Genomic DNA, 13,429 nt, shown 5'->3' on the forward strand with positions numbered 1-13,429 from the left:
CAAATAAGCCCTTGTTTGGGACCATGGTGGAGATTTGGTGGCTCCCATGCTCTGCAGAGGGGTACCTTCGTGGAACCATCTCTGGAGATCTCAGTGGCACAGGTGCATGCAGACTCGCAAGGGGGCCTCTGAAGACCCAGAGATGCAGTTAATCTTTTTATCTTTCCTGCCAGACAGCCTACAGCGTGCTCACAGAAAAGCAGGCAAAACAAGGAAGAAGTTCAGGGGGTGGTCTGCTACAATGGAAGGTCCTTGAAAGATGTGAAAAAAGTAGAGGAGGGGAGGGTGATACTAACAGCTATTTCCCTGTAAAGGCCATGAGTGAAACATAAGGCAGGAGACCCATGTTACGCCTGCGTGGCCAGAGGTGGAGGGAAGGCAGAAGGTCCACATCTGCCAAACCTGAACTGCTTCCATGAACTATGGGAAATGGGGCTTAGGCTGGGGAGAGGCAGAGATCTTTCCCCAGGAGTTCAGATGTCTCCTCTGGTAATGACATGTACTCTGCTGCGGTAGCATACTGCACGATGGCTGAGATATTAAGCTGAGATTAAGTCTAATATTTTGTAAAAAGAGCACACTGGCCTATTTAAATTAATGCTTTGACCCATTTTGCTCTGCATGTGATCTGGAAAGTTCACTTGGCAAGAAGCCTTTCATCTGTGCACTTCCTAAACAGGCTAGGAAACAGAAGGTTTTCAAATAAAAGTGTATGTGTAGCTGTTATTCATGCTGTTCAAGCAAATGCAAGGCATCTCCATCCCTCTGCCTTTATCCCCAGCAACCAGGCTGCTGACGAATCATGCCAAGCTGACAGTAAGTTACAGCAGTGATCCAGAGACTGGCTTATGGTCATCAGCACAAGCTCTGCAGGGTCATCTGGGGGCACTTTCTTGTCTGGAAAGGAAGATGGAACGATGCTGTTCCTGGCTGTTGGGAACATCTCGAAGTGTTGCAAACCCTACCCAGGAACCTCGAAACTTGTCCCATGCTCTTCTGCATTGGTGGCCCAGGCTGGAGCACCTCTCAGTTTGTCTGTGTCCATCCAGGAGCACTCTGAACACGGGCCGTGGCTGTGAAGTTACTGAACAATTGGAGGTCTCCCATCAGCCTTGTTTTCTGTCTTCTTTTCTGATCTTCTTTAGCAGATGAGTTACTGCATTATCCTGCTAGGTGCAATTTCCAATCACACCACCAAAAAAAGTGGCAAGCAGACCAAAATGCATGCCACATGCACAAGAGAAATGGGCTACTTCTGGAAATAAAACCAGGAGACTACTGATAGTGACTCTTAATTGCTGTCCCCCAAATACTGAGCTGCTTCAGTTCTTCCTTAGATGAGGTGTGGATGCCTTTGGTTGTTCCAGGTTTGGGTGACGGATAGGCAACTGTTGAGATGTGCGGTTCAGAGGCTGCTCAGCTGCCTACCCATTGCACAGTCCACTGCAATTTTGGCTGAAAAAATTCAGCACCTCTCCAGCCACTTGCCATCAAATCCATTAAATGCGTTATATTTATTGGTTAACTCTGAAAGGCATGTCTGACCTTTTGATGCAATAACACTTTGCCTGCTCATTAGTTTCAGGGTAAGTCTGCTCAGGTGCCAAGCTGTTTCCTGGCTGGTCTTGAAACTACTGTATTGTTCAGTGATGCTTGTCAAATGTGGAAGTGGAAACCTGCAACAGCTGAAGGTATCTTTTTTTTCCCAGCTGTGTGCATGGCAGTAAAATCAGAGCTCTGTTGCCCAGACAGTGCTATCATTGCCCACTCTGTAGTCTGAAAGTCCTTTTCTGAGCTTGAGAAGATGAGTAATAACTTTGCTGTTAGGAAAAATCTGTCATAAGCCTGAGCATGTGAATGGTGGCATAATAATCCTCCTGACTACTTCGGATGGGAATATGAATTCAGTACGAGTAAGTCTGTGCACTGAACTTTCCATACATAAAAACTTGAACAATTCGTGATTTGTCTGAAATGTCAATGCCAACTATGTGTTTTCTGGCTCATGTAAAATTGATACTACTTAACTTGATTAACAATTCTGTTAATGAGTTGTGAGCCGTAGCAGCTTCCTGACTAACACTCCAGGTTTGAAGCCATAAGGCTTAAAGATGTGAAAGTATGTGGGTGTCACTAAAGCCAGCATGCACGACTCTACAACAAAGGAGCCTGTCTTTGCAGAAGCTGAGTCGCTTTTAATTAACTCTTTAGAAAACCTGCAGGTCAGTTTTTTGTTTGAAAGTCTTTCAATGCCGAGCTATATCAAGAGGTTTGGAATAGGTGACACATTTGTTTCCTGTAGCAAGACAGTTTGTCTTGCCATGCAAACTTTCAGAAGAGTTCATGCAAGAAAATAAAGGCAACTTTCTTCCAAAAATAACAAATTCAGGTCTTAGGTCTGGGTATTTGTGCTCTTAAGGCAACATACTCCTTTTTTTCTGGGAATGTGAAGATGAGAAGAGTAGCACATAACTTTCAGTAACTACAGGGAACGTATGCCAAGGTAACTTTCCACCTATTCTCAGCATATCTGAAGTCCATGGTAGTCATGTGTTTGCTGGAGATACTACAAACCCTGCCACAGTATTTTTGCTTTTTGAAGAACGGTGGTGTGCTCCAAGACTGCATTTTCATAGGGAAATTGGGTGGTCTGTGTGGTAATGTCCAGAGGCATAGATACTTGAATTTTAGTCATTCTCGGTAGCATGTCACTGACAAATGAACTGAGATAATGTATTTTGTAGGAAAAATGAAAGCCAGAACAAGAGGGAGACTATCCCTGGTATTGTCATTAACTGTGCAGTACGAGACGCAGTAATTGTATTTTCTGTGCCTCATGATCTCAGATACAGAGGTGAGGTTTTAATAGTTCCCTTGTTTTACAGTCGGGTTTCAATGTATTAATGCTCAGACAGTTCAGATAATCATCATATGTACAGCCAAAGATTTTAATGGGAAGAATAAACTACCACCTGGTTCTGTTTGAAGTCAGTTGAACAAAATGTCATTTTAGAAAAAGTTCTGAATGTTTGAGGAGGGGAGGAAAAAGACCCATTCCCTCCTGGCATTAAACCTTATCAGATCTTGAAATGATACATAGGCTCGAAGAACTGATTTGTTGGATAGAAACGTGTGTTCTTTGTCATTTCTTCTGTCCGCTGAAGTCATTTTTGTTTTGGTTTATATTGGTAGATGACTCCTAAATCAAAAAGGAAAAGCATCCACAGTAGAATGCTCCGACCAGTGTCCAGAGCTTTTGGTAAGTGAGAATTTATTAAAACTTTTTTGCTTCTTTGCTTGCCTGAGATTCTTCAGTGTAGTTCTTGATTGAAAACCACAGGTAACTCCCCCTCCTTCTGAATTGCGTTTAAGGCCCACACAGTTGTTTTATTTTATGACTCTTCTAGTGTATTTGGTAGGAAATATTTCCTCACAGTGCTCTGTCTGGTCACAAACATGTTGTGGCTTAGTTCTCTAAGTGTGTTTATAATTATTTACCACAAAATAGAGAGGATTGGCATTGTCTTTTGTTTTAAATAGCATGTTAAGTCTAATTAGGAAATTTTGATTTCTCTTAGAAATGGAATTTGATCTAGATAAAGCACTGGAAGAAGTACCTATCCATATAGAAGACCCACCATTTCCTTCCAGCAGGCCGGACAAACGAACTTCTGGATTCATTTCAGAACTACCATCAGAAGAAGGGAGAAAACTGGAACACTTCACAAAATTAAGACCCAAAAGGAATAAAAAGCAGCAGCCCAGCCAAGCAGCAGTGAGTCTACATTAAAATATTGCTGTCAATGTCATCTGTTGATTGCTTTTTGCCATGAGTCAGGTCTTGCAATGTGATGAGGTCAACTGTTGAAGTTCTAAAAGCCATAAGCAACTATTTCATTTTTCTTCTGGTATTCGTGTCTTTCACTGTGGAATCTCTATTACAACCTTTTTGTCTTGTTTGACACAGCCTAAAACCGGAATATGTTTTATCTTTTTTTTTAATTTGATTTTGTTTTTCTGTGGAAGCATTTCTGAAGGTACTTGGAGCTTTCACAGGAAACACACAAAATATCATGAGACTTTTCAATTATGATGGAAGGGTTTAAGTCTTAATCCTTTTTTCTGCCTGCATTCAGGCATGGTAACTTGGCATGAATTCTTATTCCTATCAGCTCTCAGAGGAACTGCTCTGTGACACCCAGCTTCCCACAGGTCCTTAACTAAAGATGGTGTTTGGGCCAGGAAATCTGCATAGAAACAATTTACTTTTCATGCTGGAATTGCCTTCAAAAAGCAAAACAGAAGAACACTGTCTGTCTGTGAAAGTCTTTGGTGTGAACCCAAGAACCGTGAACCGTGTGGGGTTTCTACAGTTCCATTTCCATGACACACCACATTAATAAAGATTTCTTTCTGTGATGGGTTGTCCTCAGGGTATGTAAGGACAGATCTGGAGGAGTTACAGATCTATCTCACAGCATCAGAGCACAGCTGATATGATAAGTAACCCTTATCAAGGGGCAGCCCTTGCTTCTCTGAGTTGTGTTGCCTAGTAATGAGTGTCTGTGGCCTCTTCTGCTCCCTGAGGATTGCCAGTGGAGAGGACCCTTGAAAAATCTCCGTAATGCTGGGAGGGGTCATGTCAGGCAGTAGAGCACTTTTTGCACCACTTGGGAATGGAGGAACTTCCCAGCAGAGGGGATAAGTCGAGCCAACTTTGCCTTCCTTTGCACTTTACAGGGAAGGGTGGAGGTAGCAGAAGGGCAGACTGGTCTCCACATTGTAGTGAAAACACATCTTGAGTTTACTTCTTCCAATTCCAGTTCTGCAGAACGCACGTGTTTTCCCAGTTGCTGAACTTGCTTCACTTCCAAATTTACTTGGTGTGTCCTGTGCCATCTGCAGGAGTGGGGACATGTGAGGCAAGTGCTCTGCTACTAGGTGTGGAACTGGGATGTACAATGTCTTGCTCAACAGAAACAGAACACTTATTTCTTGCAGAGGAGAAGCGTTACTTCCCATGGTAGAGCAATGTTGTGGGAATGCTCATCCATATTGCATTTCATTAGGAAATCAGGGGTTTATTTAGTTGCAGAAATTGAAAGGGACATTTTTAAACTCATTTGTCCACATCTTGTTTTTATGGACCATTCAATTTCTTACTAGTTCTGACCTCATAACAAGCCTAAACAAAATTTTGAGAGACTTAAGATGTTTTCTTTGATGCTTCCAAAAATTAAACAGCCAAATTTTGAAGGCCAGAGTCATGAGTGGACTGTGGCATTGTTTGCAGAATTGATTTCCTCTTGGTTTTGCCACTTTGAGAATGCAGAGAACAGTGGTTAGAAAAAGCACTTGAAATGTGAGAGGCAAAATCTTGACCTTTTCTACTGCTTAAAGTGGATCTGTTGGGTTGTTTGCTCTTACCATTATTTCCATTTAGTAATTTAAGGACTCTCAGATGATCGTAGCTGTACTTCTCTGATTTTGCTGAAAAACACATTTGTTATTTGTGAGCTGACAAATGTAAGGACAAAAAAAAAAGGAAAAATGGAGAAAAAAGGGAGAAATGAAAACGTTTAACTTGGGGTAGGTGGGCAGGCAGAAGAAAGATTTATAGTTTTGTCAGGGTTTTTACTGAAATGAGTGTTCAGAGTTGGGGGGGGGGGGGGGGAGAGAGATAAAAGGAAAACCTCAGCACCATCCACTCCCATATTGCTTTGAAGGAATATGACGAAATAGTTTTTATCATTTAGACTTTGTGAGATCTCAACCTCATGAGCTCTTCCATCATGTGTGATGATTTAGTTGAGAAAAGGTTGAATCTCTAATGTATGAAAAAGATTGTGATTCATTTATTTTGCGTGCTTCTAAGCCAGTTTTTCTCCTTAATAACGAAACACAATGCTCACCTTTCAAGTTAGGGTTAAAAAAAAAAAAAGGTGGAAAAATGAAAGCTAACAACTTGTCTCTTTCTCTCTCTTCTTTTTTTTTCAATAGGAGCATAAAGCAAACCAGAGTTCAGTTTTTTACATTAACACTAAAAGGCATTACAATAAACATTCGTAAGAATATCTTGTGTCTTGAGGACCATATTAGACCTTCAGCATTTGCATGCATCTTTAGTACGTTTTTAGGAGCTGCTGCTTTTTCAGATGCAAAATTATTTCTTTGAGGTGGATCTTCTCAGTTGCTGTAGATTATTGAATCTTTGCATTCCTTCCCATCAGGAGATGCACTTGCCTTTGATACTTACATGTTTGTTTCTGCTATTTGGAGGGCTCAGGTATCAATATTGAGCGGTTTCTTGTTTCCATTGAAATGTGTCAGTCACTTTTGGCTGACATGTTTCAGTTGAAATGTCAGTGTCAACTCTTTTTTGACTGAGGAGATAAATATTTGCACTGAAACAACCAGCACTGGTGTCACCAACCCATATGTCAGTATGTGCGTTGCTGCCCAGCATCAAATGTTCCAGGTAAACAAGTTCTCTACAGAAAACCCCAAAGGTGCCAGAGTTGGAAGTCTGAGAAGTCATTGTGCTTCTTAGAATAAAACTGGTTTTTATAGAAAACATGCAGTTTGACTGGCAACTAAGCAGTCACCACCAGATAGGCTCTTTTCAGATCAGTATTATGTTGCTACAGTGGGTATCAATCAAATATTAACCATTATGTTTCATAAAAAAGTAACACCAGGCTTCTAACAAGGTTCAGCCACTGGAAAGCAAAAATTTTCGTGGATATGTCGAAGCATTAGTTCACATACAGTCTGTTGTCATGGCTTATTGAAGCCATGTTTGATGTTAACACCAGCTTTTCTCATGGCAACTAGGAGATTCCTTTATTTAAATTGTTTCAAATTACAAACACTGCTGTTTCATGGCAGACTGATTCCTGGTCATAAGTACTACCAAGAATACAACCAGGTTGGGTCTTTTGGAGTTCTCTGTGGTCACCTAAAAGGTTTTCGTATGTCATTTAGATTGAAGGAAGTCTCTCTACTGGTAACAGAGCTTTTCCACATCAAAGCCATGTCTGGGAGCTGGGCTTGGTGAGAAATTCTCCCAGGAGATGGCGTATTTCATCTTCACGAGGCTGCAGAGTGACCAGCTCATCTTCACAGGGCCTTTGTGGCTGGCAGGTATTACTTTAGATGCCTCCAGTCACCTGCATTCAAAATATGGGCATCGAAACCAAAGACGAGGAAGTTTTTCTATTTTCAAACACTCAGTGAAAATCTGTGTTTGGTTCCTCAAGTGAAACACTTGATTCTGTATTTAGGTTTTGGGAGTGCTGGACTGAATGAATTGTAAAAGGCTCTGGTAGCCTGCTGGAGCTCTGTTTTGAAATCTCTAAATCCAAAACGTGTTTTTACCTGAACAACTAGCAGTTGAAAATACTTTCTCTTCAGGTTACCACCTGATCAGGATTTGATTTTTCCTTAACTGCTTTTTTACTTCTCTAAGTAAACTAGTGCTCTTCTCACAAGCCCAAGGCATTTGATTCCTGGCCTCGTGCATTGCAGTATCCAATTTGTCACTGGTGTTTTGGGTTACTTTACATTCGATGTAATGTGTCCACTGGCCTGACTAAAGGAGGAATTCCAGTGGTGATACCGTTCTCTGCACTGAGGTTTGGTTCACACACACAATTTTTATTATGTCTTAACTCTTAATTAGTATCATTGAAACAAATCTGCTTAGGTTATTATATACAGGAGATGATGTTTTTCTTCTGTCAGGTGTCTGCTGGAGTGCCTCCAGAAGGAGATCAGAACGGCCTCATGGGGAGAGTGGATGAAGGCGTGGATGAATTTTTCACTAAGAAAGTGACAAAAATGGATTCAAAGTAAGTTCAAATATAACTTTAAAAAAAAAAAAAGATAATAATCCATCTTATTAGCTGGGCAAGTAGCACTGCTAAGTTGTATTTGTCTTCTGTTCCCACTACCCAGGGCTGCTGTTGTCAAAGGCAGAAAATACCTCAGTAGTCAAGACATTGTGAATTCAATTACCCTCCCTTAAAAATGACTGCTTTGAAATAAAGTGCTTTAATATACCATGTGGAGGGGATTATTGACTAGTATGTATTTTTATAATTCCATTGACTTAATTTTAGCCTTCAGCAGAGCTCATTAGAGCTGGAGCAGAGCTGTGCACATGTTGAGGCTCTCCTCTCCAGTGCTGGTGGCACACATGGGTGACGCAGTACAGACTGCTGTTGGGCACAGTGTTTTGATAGATGACAGTAGATTTATGTTGGTTTAGAAATATGTTAGAGAAGTGTTTCACCAATTTGTAGTATTCTAGATTTAGGCAATATGTCAATCTGAAAGATATGTCTCTTTCAGTTTTATATAAGGGCTATGCAGCTTATGCAATTGCGTGTTAGCTGGTTGCATATTTACAAAACAATGCATCTAGATGTTATTGTGTTCATGCATGTTTGTACTCATACAGAGAGACACACATACATACACAAATGCTATAAATAAACGAGAAAGCTAGGGTGTTCTCCAGACAACTTGGAATGACCCTTTCTGTGCTGTGTGTGACATCCATTAAGGAAAAAGGTAGGTGTTAACCGGCAGAAAGCTGTGGCAGGACAAACAAATGTTTTTAAAGTCACCGTGAGTTATAAATATCTGCAGTGACATGTGAAACCATCTGTGATATATTGTGTGTAGTGGTAAAATTAAAGGAGCTTTGAAAAATGGATTAGCCAGGTTAAGTTCAGGGTGCTCACAGACTCCTGCATCTTCCCATGCTTCCGTTGGGCACCTGCCAGCCCCTCACTTCAGACGTCCCCGGGAACTTACGCTGTCCCTGTGTGCCCATCCCTGGCCATGCCCATGACTGAGGGTCTTTGCTCCATTTGCTGCACTGGTGGCTCTTTTTCCAGTGATGTGTTCGTATGCAGGCATGTTATGTGCCCAGCTTTGCCCTCAAGCGTGAATACTCTGCTTGTAAGATGCCTTTAGAAAATCTTACTGGCAAGTGGGATGTTTTTTTTTATTCTGAGGGTATCTGCAGAGGATGGTGGAGCACTGGAACAGGCTCCCCAGGGAGGTGTCACATCCCAAGTCTGACAGTGTTCAAGAAGCATTTGGACAACGCCCTCAGACACATGGTGTGAACTGTGGGGTTGTCCTGTGTGGGAACAGGGGTTGGACTTGATGATCCTTGTAGGTCCCTTCCAACTCAGGACATTCTATGATTCTACTATAAAGGTGACCTCTCTGTGTTCCTTATTGAGAGAAAGTGGCTGTGTAAGCTAGTTCTTATTTCAAGCAGGGCCCTTGAGGGACAAGATCCATCAAAAGCTGTGTAAATCATGTGCCTGGATCAGTTGTTCTCCTTTTACTAATGGACAGATACAAAGCAGAGGTAGCTCACTCTGGAAACAGAACTGAGCGAGGTTATATGTGCATAGGCAGCTTAGGCAGAACGCTGCTGAAACAACACCTCACTGGTACTGGAAACAGCTGGGTGCCCAGTGTAGATGACACAGCAGCCTCTCTTCATTATGTGAATGCACAAGGCCATCACTGGAATCCTCAAGACAGTAAGATCAATGTCAATTGTCCAGTTTTTAATTTAGACACGCCAGCTAATGACTGAGCCTATGGCAACATGTGGATCATGCAAAAGGTTGGCTTTGCCCAGGAGAAGTCATTAGGTACTGTTTAAAAGAGCAGGAGGAGGGGAGTGGAGAAGAGTTTAAAATGTGTGTGTTTTTTATTAGGAGACCATCAACTAAAAGTTCAGACAGCAGCGAGCCCAGTGAAGCAGGTGATGAGAAGAAGAAAAGGGACTCAAGGAAGAGTGGCTTCCTTAACTTAATCAAATCAAGAGGCTCCAAATCTGAACGTCCCCAGACTGTGCTGGTGGCAGAGGAGCCCTCTTCACCCAAGGTTGCTGCAAAAGGTCCAGCTGTGGAGGCAAGCAAGAAGGAAGTAAAGCCTGCAGAACAGAACGGTGGTACAGAGCGATCTGAGGAATTAAAGACACCAGACTCGCTGGAGGAGGCACAGCCAGACGATGCGGCCAAAGCCGAGAGGGGTGACAGCAAAGGAAGCCCTCAAGGAGGCCGGAGATACGGTGTGCAGGTGATGGGCAGCGGACTTCTCGCGGAAATGAAAGCCAAGCAGGAGAAGAGAGCAGCCTCTGCTCAGAAGGTGATTTCTCTTGAGTTGTTGAAAAAATTAGCAAGATGTAGGTGTCTTCAGGGGAAGTGGGTTGGGTCTGCAAGGGTTGGTGGCTGGGGCTGGAGACATCAGTCCTGCTTCCCACTGGGGATTATGGTGTTCTTGTAAGAGGATTGGTCTCTGCTATGGTGGTGGAACACGAATACCCTGGCCAAGGACGAGGCCGCACATATGGAGCAGGAGATGTGCTCTTAAGCCTGCACTTTCTCTCCTCTCTAGGGGAGGAGGTGACACCAGCTCTTGTGCTCTGTCAGGCCATCACAAGCACAGAAGAGGACATGTAATTGTTTGCATGTATTACAAAGTAATTTCTGTGTGACTAGCAAGCACAGCTTGGATGTCTTCACTCCTTATGATGTGTAGTTTGTTCATGTGAAATGAAAGTGCGCTGTACAAAAGGTAAAGTGAGGACAGGCTTAGGATAGACTTCCGACTGTGTGCCCCCTGCACACCAGTGCCTCAGGTGTTTGGCAGAGTTCCCTACAGTGATAGCTATCTCTGCTCTTCTGCGTTGGAAGGTGATGTAGAAAGGTGAAGAGATGTACTGTGTTTTAAATTATATATTCCATGCAGAGAAGTAAATCTGGCTTCCAGACACTGTTTACAGCTATCCAGCTTATGATTTTCTTGTTGCATTTTTTAATTTTTATGTCCTTTTATACCACACCTAATTATTTTCATCCCTTTGATTTCTGTATTTCAAATACTAACACTCAAAGAAAAGAAGCATATGTTTTAAAAAATTAATATATTCCCAATTGTCATTCCCAATTCCCTTCTGTCTCTAATTTTCTCCTCTGTGAAGTGCTGATGCTGGGCAGGAACACTGCTTCACTTTGCAAACATGTGGAGTGGAACATCCTTGTGTTGCTCCAAAGCTTTTTGTGCCGACTTATTTTACCTGATGCCCATTTACGGCTGAACTTTCCCATTGTCATCCCCTGCTTCCCCCCAGCTGCCGTTGGCATGTTCTAAAATTATCAAAGGATCAGCCTTTTTTCACTCCTCTCTTCCTCTCCAACATGCAGGGCACTCAGATGCTCTCCATTCCCCACTGTTACCCCCTGTAATTTGGAAGGTGTTACCTTACGACAGAGCTGATCTGCAAGCTTTGCTGTGTTTTCCTTAAACACGTTGCAGAATTGTCTTACTATGACCAGGCAAGGCGCCCAAAGTTCATTTTTACGTTTATTCATGGTTTTACAGTGCTTGCCATGATGTCCTACAGACACTGGAGACCTGTAATAAACAGATTCAAATTAATACAGCAGTCTATGGCTCATTAAAGGGAACCTCAGCATAAAAATGATTTTTCTAAAGAAGTTACCAATTCCTACCTTTCTCATTGGTGATGAATAGTGCCTGTGAATAGTGTCATTGATTTCTAAAATACCAAGTTCTCAAATAAAATGCCATATGATTTTAAATAGGAGTATTATGCTCTGCCTGTAACTTACAAAATACCAACCTCCTTCAGATTATGTAATTTTTTACAACTGCATAAACTGTGTGTGCTTGGTGCTATTCAAGTTTTTAACATTTGTCATCTAAAGTTGATCAGATCTGAAATAATGTGACTGAGGTAGAATATTAGCCTGTGTATTTTTTTTAAAGTGGGGAGAGTAAAAGGCCTCATCAATTTATGAACTTTCATAACATTGATTGAAAACTTGAGTTTCATCTATCAAAAAGAAAAGTTACTGCCTTTTCCCAGTATTGTTTTGACCCTTTTTTCTGCTTGGAAAGGTTACTGCTCTTCTTTTGGGTTTAATTTTCAAGAAAATAATGTTATTGATCATATTTCTTGTTAGATTTTTTGGAAAAAAAAAAAGATATTTATGAAATGCAAAAGCAGGTTTTTTTATTTAGAGTGACAAGAAAACTGACTTGAAATAGGAGCCTGTACACAGCAGGGCGCTGAGTTATCCATTCTTAATTTTGCCCAGACCACACAAAATTGAACTGCTCTTCAAAAGAATTTTTCACATACTTTATCTTAAATCACAGTATTGAATAACTTAGGTTTGCACTTTTATTCATGATATTCATGAAGGTGAAAATCATACAATATCCTGATAGTTGGGCTACAGAAGATGTCATCCCCCTGCTGTTACATTACTTAGGATGGGTACAACACCAGCTTCCCTAACATCTTTAAATCTAGCAGAACTCCAGTATGATAGAAAATTGTATTTTCCTTCAAGTTACAGATGACTGCTTATGTTCTGATCTATTTTACATGAAAACAAAGCCAGAAGGAATTTACTGTTTCATCCATACCCTACTACAGTCTTGTTACAGATACAAGGGATGAACAGGTGCACAGTACATGGAAAGATGGCAAATGCTTTTTTGTTTTCTTTTGCTTAGAATACAATGTGCAAATTGGCATTAATGATAGAGACTAGGCTTGCCTCTAGGTGCATGTAAAAAGATCTTTTAGCTCCATCTAGCGCTTACAGACTGAATTTTTAAATATCTGGAGCAGGACCTACGAGCAGACCAAGATCATCTTTCACCTCTTTACTCACTCTCAATGACATCCAGCTCCACAGTATTTCCCAACCTTGCATGAATTCCTATTAAATGTTGATCCTGGCCATCATTTATCTACATGATAAATTCACCTCCATTTATCTGACATGATTGACAGCTTCTCAGAGTAAATTTTTGCAGCAAGTGTTTAGCGTTATCTCAGGATCATCAGCAGTTTGTAATGTGTGTACAGCAGGTAACCGAGCATGCCAATGTCCTAGTTGCATTTTTAAGTACTGCACTAATAAATGCCAGCATCGGCTTTTGTACTTGTCTCTGCACGTGGCTATATTTCTCCACTAGACCCATAAATACTGAGGGAGGCAGGAGTTACCAGGAAATTAGTTTTCGTATTGTCATACAGCTCTCCTAAGTAATTTACTGTAGCTAAGTGTTACACATATATCTTCAATATTTACATAGGAAAATGGGTATTTTGGTGATAATTCATGAGAATTCACATTCCATGTAGTTGGTAAATTCAGTTCTCAAAAGCTTTTTTCCCCAATAAAAATCGAGCAAGTGGAGAGTGGTATTCCTTTTGAAAACATATAGCTGAGACGGTCTTACAAAGAAACCTGTGTCATTAGGAGGTGGAGAGGTGAGAATTTAGCCAAAAATATCAGTGACAGTCAATAAATGGGAATAAAAACTGACTTTTCACCCAGTGGTACAAAGTGTAACG

At 41.3% G+C, this 13,429-nt stretch overlaps 1 protein-coding gene across 6 annotated transcripts in view; it reads left to right on the top strand.

The window, feature by feature from the left end:
• Positions 1-13,429, top strand: part of CARMIL1 (capping protein regulator and myosin 1 linker 1) — a 195,907-nt gene that overhangs the window by 167,216 nt on the left and 15,262 nt on the right. For all 6 annotated transcript variants that reach the window (XM_065830887.2, XM_065830885.2, XM_065830888.2 and 3 more), the window contains 4 exons: positions 3,193-3,259; positions 3,579-3,775; positions 7,744-7,850; positions 9,747-10,179. In XM_065830887.2, coding sequence (XP_065686959.1) covers positions 3,193-3,259; positions 3,579-3,775; positions 7,744-7,850; positions 9,747-10,179 — 804 coding nt within the window. The remainder of the gene's footprint in view (positions 1-3,192; positions 3,260-3,578; positions 3,776-7,743; positions 7,851-9,746; positions 10,180-13,429) is intronic.

Source organism: Patagioenas fasciata, chromosome 2 (assembly GCF_037038585.1).
Source record: "Patagioenas fasciata isolate bPatFas1 chromosome 2, bPatFas1.hap1, whole genome shotgun sequence".
Classification (NCBI taxonomy): domain Eukaryota; kingdom Metazoa; phylum Chordata; class Aves; order Columbiformes; family Columbidae; genus Patagioenas; species Patagioenas fasciata.